General features: G+C 26.3%; 1 protein-coding gene across 1 annotated transcript; it reads right to left on the bottom strand.

Moving 5' to 3' along the window:
* Positions 1-1,183: 1,183 nt before the first annotated feature.
* LOC115700214 (CLAVATA3/ESR (CLE)-related protein 7-like) lies at positions 1,184-2,467 on the bottom strand. Its single transcript, XM_061102284.1, has one exon. It carries the CDS (start codon positions 2,207-2,209, stop codon positions 1,895-1,897), a length of 315 nt encoding a protein of 104 aa, XP_060958267.1. The 5' UTR covers positions 2,210-2,467; the 3' UTR covers positions 1,184-1,894.
* Between the last annotated feature and the right edge of the window lie 5,643 nt (positions 2,468-8,110).

Genomic DNA, 8,110 nt, shown 5'->3' on the forward strand with positions numbered 1-8,110 from the left:
GTGAAGACAAGTGCTGAAGTGAAGTTCAATGAGAGTATGAACTCGATTGTTTGAGTTGTGAGTTTAGAGAATTTTATTCAATGTCGAGATTGTTGGAGTTTGACATAATTTTTTTATTTATTTATCTATATATTGCAATTTCTTTTAGGGTAATTATTAATTGTGAGAAATGAGTCTTCACAACTAAATTTAGAGTGTCTTAGTGGCCAATTTTTAGAGTGTCTTGGTGCCTAAATTTTGTAACTTTAAAAATATGTACTTTTGTGTGTAAGAGAGTAGGTGTGTGGAGAAAAAGAGTGTGAGTTGTAAAAATAGAAGTGAGTGTGAGTTTGTTGTGTAGTAAGACTGAGGAAGAAGCAAATTGTGTATTGAGATTTGAGTGGAGATTGAGATAGTGAGTGTATATATTTTTGATTTATAAGTGAAATATCTTTTTCTTTGTGGGTTTGGTAATTTTACTAAATAGAATAAATTAATTTGCTTCGCTTCTTTATTATTTTATTGTGCTTGAAGTTTATTATTATTATTATTATTTTTTTTTTTGTTTCATTAGTTTATTCTTACTTCTTTCATTTCTCAAAAGTCAAAAATCTCAATAGTCAAATTGAAAAGAAGTAATTTTTGAGTCATTAACAATGAATCAGCATAGAGTAGGAACAATATCTTATTTTATTACTTGTGTACTAAATTTTTAGAACAAAGCCAACCAAAGTTGAATAACAACTTTACTAATTACAACTGTTAGTTGTACACTCTCAACGCTAAACTAGCTGATGCGGGCATGTCTTTATTTGGATTACACCACATTAAATTTACTCTTTCAGTGCTCAATAAATTATAGACTGATCTCATTTGTATGCTAGAGTAAAGATTTATTTGTATCGGAGTTTAAGATACATAAAATATGAATTTGTTACAGTAGCTGATAAGCAAGAAACAATCTAGAACTAAATAATAAAACTAACTTAACTATCAACGGTATCAACTAACTCTTAATTATTGTATCTACCAGTATTCCAACTTTAAAGATGTTGAGAAAACAGAGTAGAGTAGATACGAACTTGTTGGCTGTATTAATTTTGAGATCCAATTGAACTTGTGACCTGTATTTTTTAGAGATCCAATTGAACTTGTGAGCTATACTCTGATAAAAATAAGTTATTTATACAAAGACGCACTAGGTATAAACTTGAGGAGGTGTAATTTTGATTTTTTTTTTTTGTTTTAAAATAATATGGTAGGTAAAAGTTTTTTTTTTGTTGGGATTTGAACTAAACATAATAAATAAGTTAAGTTATCAATATTTGTCAGCTTCACTTATGTATTCACTAGAGTTTATTATTAGCAGAGTTTTAATCTTTATAGCCATTTTTCTCTATCAAATAAAACAGATCGAAACGTATACGAAATATACCGACCTCGTTATACTTTTAATCAAATCCATGCATTAATATTGAAAGAATAAGACGCGACTATATGCAGACAGACTTATATAATCACTCTTATCACACGTACGTAAAATCATTCATAGAACAAACAAAACAAAAAGTGAAACATCAATTCTCTCTCAAAAAGAAAAAAAGTGAAAAGAGAACACACGAAACTCACCTCGATGATATATAACAAAATGAAAAGAGACAGTTCATAAAAAACAATTTATTTAATTTGTAGCATTAAACAGTAATAGCCATGCATTGCTACTCAAAACGTGCTTTAAAATCCCATATTGCAAATATAAGACAGCACTAGTACTAGTAGTACTACACTATATATATCCTCACATGATAATCAATAAGTGATATGGAGCTGAATATGATAGAATGAAGAAGGGGTAGTAGCAATATAAGTATATATAGTAATATATAATATTCAAAATCATACACGTATAAATTAATTAAGCATGGTGCTGAGGATCAGGTCCTCCCGGTGCCACCCTATCCACCATTACCGATCTTCTTTTCCCCGCTGCTACAAGTTTCGAAACGTCGAACCCCAACTTCCGCAACATCTGTTCACTGCGTAGGTCTGAAGATGATGATGAGGATCTCATCATCATCATCTTCATCTCCAGTACCTCTACATCTCCACGGTGGTGGTGGTGATCATTATTAATAGCAATGTTATTTCTTGCTGCCTCCAACCTCATGAAAAGGAAACTCAAAATAATAACCATCTTCATAACAAACAAATAAGTTCTGCTATTTGCCATTATTGTATATATTGTTATATATATATGTTGTTTGAGTGATGGAGATGGAGAAAATGTATGGCTATTGATGATAGTGATATATCTCTCTATGCTTTGTGTAAGAATTCTCCTAATAAGTTTCCAGATACATATTCAGGTGTACGTGGTCTAATTTGTGCTTGTACATATTATATATATAGTGTGCCAAGTTTACTTTGTAATATGTATTGTGCATCATTTTTGGCTAATGAAAAAGAATATATATTTTTATATATATAGGACAAATATTCTTTGCTTTAGGTGATTTTGTTGAATAGTTGACTATACCATGTACTAATTAAAAGCTTCCATAATTATGTTTTGTTGTTTAAGTAATAAAGTATTAATTAATTTAATTGTGTGTGTAATTTATTTTGTGCATCAAATTTATTTTCTTTTCTTTGTGGTTTTCAGCTTAAATAAAATATATAATCATGAAAATTAATACAATTCGTAGTCCATGTGCATAAAGTTGCAATTGCATTTCATAAACTATATATGTATATAAATATAGATAGAGACATGCAGACATGTGTGCGTGACTCATGATCAGATCATCAACATGGATTCCTAGTTTTGCTTCTTTTGTTTTTTTAACTTTTTCTTGCAGTCATATATATATAAATATATATTTATAATTATGGAATCTAAAAAAAATGTATGCAAATTATTTTAAAGATGAAGAACATGAAATATCTTATCCTCTCTAAAAATTTAGTGGACCAGTGCTAGTCATTTGATCAACCTCTTCTTCTCTAAAAGTAGTTACCACTTACCTGTCTTGCTCGATTTTCACCACAACACACAAAAATATAAGATTTTGGGTAAATATTTACATTGTAAAATTTTACATTTTTACTCTCCTGACTTTTTTTTTTTTTGATATTGTAAACACCAAAAATAAAAAATTGAGACCTCCAATTACACACGAACAGAACCACTACAACAACATCAGAATAACTGAAAAATAACCATTAATTTTGACGAGATAAAGTAGAAACATTAAAACCATTAACTCTAGGATTGTCATATTTTTTTTAATGTTGTTTTTAAGTTGTTCCACTGTTGTTTCGTATGTTTAACAAATATTGGTTTTAAATTACACATGTTAAACCAACCACTGAATATTTGTTTGAGGTAACCTGAATGAAAGAATCATGGACAATAGACCTCAAAGAGAGAACATGCACGTGCAGCAGGTTACTACACAAGCTCTTCTCAAATTACTACACTAAGAAAAATTGGCTAGCAGGTTATGAAGGAACAGTGTGCCCAATAAGACAGCAAAGTGAGTGAGATGTAGCACAAAATGTGAAAGATATGTAATAGTCTTCCCTCCCATTGAAAGGGTGAAACTAGAAGACAAAAAAAGAGGATGGAAGCCGACTGAGTAAAGAAGCAACATAACAAATGCAGCAAATATGGGGAGCTGAAGCACAACACACTATAAAAAATCTTTTATAGGTCATAACTAATATGTGACTAAAGGAGATACCCAATTTACTTTTAGGAAAAGTGGGAGATTGTTAGGGTTTATGTCTTAAAAAGCCTGTAAAGATATTTCTTTTTATAAATATAAGTTGAATATTTTCATATATACTTAAATGTTAAATTATTAATATTTAATATTGAATAATTTATACATAAATATTAGAACATTTCTCATTCATACATGAAGCTGTGACTTGTATTGTACGAAGAATTAAGATCACTTAGCACTGAATAAAATAGTTAACAACATATTAAAGTTATGGAATCCTTAATCAATAATTGCTGGTACGGTTCACCGATGCCCATTATTCAGTGTAAGAAATCTTAATTCAGATTGCTGATGTAGTATGAAATCTAAGTGAAGGTGTTGTATATAATATATATTATATATGACAAGGACCAATATGTAATTAAGTTATCTTTATCAAACACGTCGTTTACTATAAAGACCTAATTCATACCATAATGATGATCAATAGTATATGGGCCTGAATCTTGAGTAATCATGAACTTGTTCATGTTAATAATTTCATTGATTTACCCGTTAAAGTTTCTCAAAGAAGATGACTCTTACAACTTCTGTTTTGGAAATCTAATAATATGGATGACTGGAAATATGATCTTGACTTTCCTAACGAATTGAATATTATTTCTCTTTAAGTGTTAATTCTAGAACTGAAAAAGTTGTGCACAAATTTAGATTGGATCTAAATAATATTTATATTAGTAAATTAACGATACTAAAGAATAAAGAAGTAATTAGAACGGTAACACTGTAATTTGACTAAAACTAATTACAAAACAATACAAGGAGGACCAATTACTGGAATTGATATATCAATGGACACTGTAGAAAAACTCAGTATATGTAATTCTATAATTACTAAAAATTTAATTCCATATTTATAGTAGAGTAATCATGACATTAATAAACATGATTATTTGGTTCATAAGATTCAATAAATAATCTAGTATATTGAACCTTATAATTATAGGTTTATGGTCCTCGGGTCGCCACTTTGAAATATTATCAAGTGTAGTGATAAAAGTTGTATATGAAAGTTCGAAAAAATCTATTTTGATTTGTTAAAATAGTAATTATTTATTTTGTAATAATGATTATTTTTTAAATTTATTAATTAAATAAATTGGAAAAAATACAAATTTTTTTTGGACAAAAGACACCACTAATGTCTCTTTAAGACATAGGTAGCGCCACTATCACTGTCCTAACACAGTGATAGACGCCTATAAGATAGGGTTGTGTCCACTAGATTTATTTTGGGTTAATTAGTTAATTCAAAAGATAAATATTTATTTAAATTTTTATTTGAAATATTTTAATTATTTGAGATATTTTTTCAATGTAGTTGAGAGATTCCCTCAAGTGGTCGAGAGATTCCATCAATCGATTATATGAAATAAATATCTAATAGAATTTGATTATAATATTTATTCAAATAATTAAATATAATTTAATAAATAATTTGAATTTAAATCAATAATTAAATAAAACTTTTATTAATTTTTATTTTAATATACCGTATAAACTAAAAATAAATGTATAATTTTTTGGAAAGCCTAAAAAAGATTAATCTAATTAATCTTTTCTCTCCATCATCACTATAGATTAATTCTAGCTCATGTGTTGAGAATTCAACAAGAACTTTATATACACTTTATTCTACTAGCCCACACTAGTCCTTGTGTGTGGTGGAAGATCTAGAAAATTACACTGTGAGTATTTGGAGATTAACTAAGGATACAACACACAAAAAGACTCAAGGATACCCTGATAGGCTTCGAGAGGTAATTATCTTTTCGTTTATTTATTTCAGATATATATATACATATAGTGATCATAAGGATGCGGTACGATGATAAAGACACTATAAAAAATCTTACTTTTAGTCACAATAAAACTTGTGACTAATTATAAATCATTATTCTTATGTTGTGACTAAAAGGTCCGTGGCTAAAAGTATTAGTCGCAAAAATTACAATTTTTTGTGACTAAATATATTTTTTGTCACAATACCTGTTGTAACTAAAACTGTTGTAACTAAAACTAAGTTAGTGATAACTTGTATCTAAATACTATGTTTAGTTACAAGTAATATTTTGTTGTGACTAAAAGTCATATTTAGTCACAAAAAAAATATGTTATGACTAAAAAATTATCACCAAAGGTAACATTTTTTTTAGTGAAATACTTTTTTTATTCTTCTGTACTTGATTTTGTACTACAAACCAATATTAATATCATGCAATTTTCTTAAATAATTTTTATTAATTAAAAGGGTCCACATTTAAGTTTTTGCTTAGGGTTCCACAATTATTAAGGGCGACCCTTAAACTATATGCACTGTAAATTAGGCTAAGCTAGATTTATTTGTAATAAATATTACAAATGGAATACTTTTTAATGGGTATTACTTATTGATAGTTACTAAATAAATTTAACTATAAATATTAATTTTAAAAATATTAAATTATTAGATTTTGATCTAATGTCGAATAATAAAAGAGAAATTTTAATATCTATACTTAGTTTAGCTACTTAATTAAAAAAAAAAGTCAAAAAATATCTCTTTTTACACTCTATCAAAAATATGTTTAGATACAAAATATTTAAGTCAAACTCAACCTTTTCTTTATCTTTTTTTTTTGCCAAAAAAATTTTTTTCTTAATTTTTTTTCACCCGATGGAACAACCCCAACCCATATAATGTAAAAATAGAGATTAAACTAATTAGATAGAAAAATTAAACTTAAACCCTAAAATTTACCCATCTATGAGTAATACCATTAAGAGTGTACCCTATTACAAATATATGTAGATACATATAGATTATTATGATATTAAAGTGCGTGGGTTGCATTTCATTGAGTTGCTTCCTTTTATATATATAGTAAGTTGAAGTTACGTGCAATTGTACACACGTATAATTAGTTTTTTTAATTAAATTTAATTAAGTGATGTTAATTGTAATATTTGTATGTTTAATTATGTGATTATATATACGCATTTTAAATGTACAATAAAAGAATGAATTTTATTATTATACTTATTTTTTATATGTATTTTATATTGATCTCATTATATATAAGGATTATATTAAAAAATATTTTGAGAAAATTTGAATTTGATTAGAGAATTAATTAATTTCAAAATACATTTTATATATTATGTCTAAACATATATTTTAAAAAAATAATAATAGTGATAGACACATTTTAAATTTGTAGTTAGGAGAGTGTGATTATAATAGTGTACAAATTATTAGAAGTTTATATATATCATTAATTATTTTTAAAACAAAAAATTGTTGTGAAATTAAAGTTTAAATATATATTTTATATATAGATGTGATTATATATCGACGTAATTTTTTATTTTTAAATATATATAATAAAATTTATTATTTTTATATTAAATATCTACATAATTTTTATTTTTAAATATATATAATAATATTATAAAATTAATAAAAAAATATTCTCTTAAGTAAGAGCATCTCCAATGAGCACATTAAATTTGGTGTCACACTATTATCAAATTTGATGTTAAAAACTATCTTCACTCTAACCACAACACCAAAAATTACACTAAAAAAATATTCCTCATTATTATATTAATTTTTTTATAAAATAAAAAATTAATATTATATTAATTAACTAAAACTACCACAATTAACTAAATTACACCTTTCTAAATAAAATAGTCATACATGCAACAGATAGTTTGAACTTTATTTTCAGCGTGTTAAATTTTTTTTTTTTTTTTTGAATTTTTTAAAATTTTAAAAGATGTCTTAAATAACTATAATATACACAACCATGAACAAATATAGACTAAAAAAATCTCTCAAATGCCGAAACACGCAAGAGTTCATTAGTGCACCAATTTTAAAAAAATACATTGTAATTTCATAAATACAATTAATAATATAAATTTATATTAATTAAATATAATATATAAAAAAAAAAAAAACAGGATGCCGTGTGTTACAGTGCACGACATGTATACCGTAGACTGTAATTTCCACTCTAAATTCGACATATATATAGCCTCCTTAGATAAGAATTCATCACCAAACAAAGGATTTGCGGTGTCCTTGGTGATGCTCTTAGGTATTTTTTTTTCTTCTTTTTAACAAATGTGTGAAACTATGTTGTTAGCATCAAATTGAGTAAGATATATATCAAATACTTAAAATTCTACCGTTTAATTTTGTGATAGTATGTTCAGAAAAAGAAAATGAAAAAGATAAAACATTTTGTTACGTATAAGCATATATACAAGAGCTAGCTCGCTCCTTCTCATTCTCTTTCTATATATAAATATTTATATAACACACTTGAATACAACACAATGTATAATCATAATTA

Source organism: Cannabis sativa, chromosome 8 (assembly GCF_029168945.1).
Source record: "Cannabis sativa cultivar Pink pepper isolate KNU-18-1 chromosome 8, ASM2916894v1, whole genome shotgun sequence".
Classification (NCBI taxonomy): Eukaryota; Viridiplantae; Streptophyta; class Magnoliopsida; order Rosales; family Cannabaceae; genus Cannabis; species Cannabis sativa.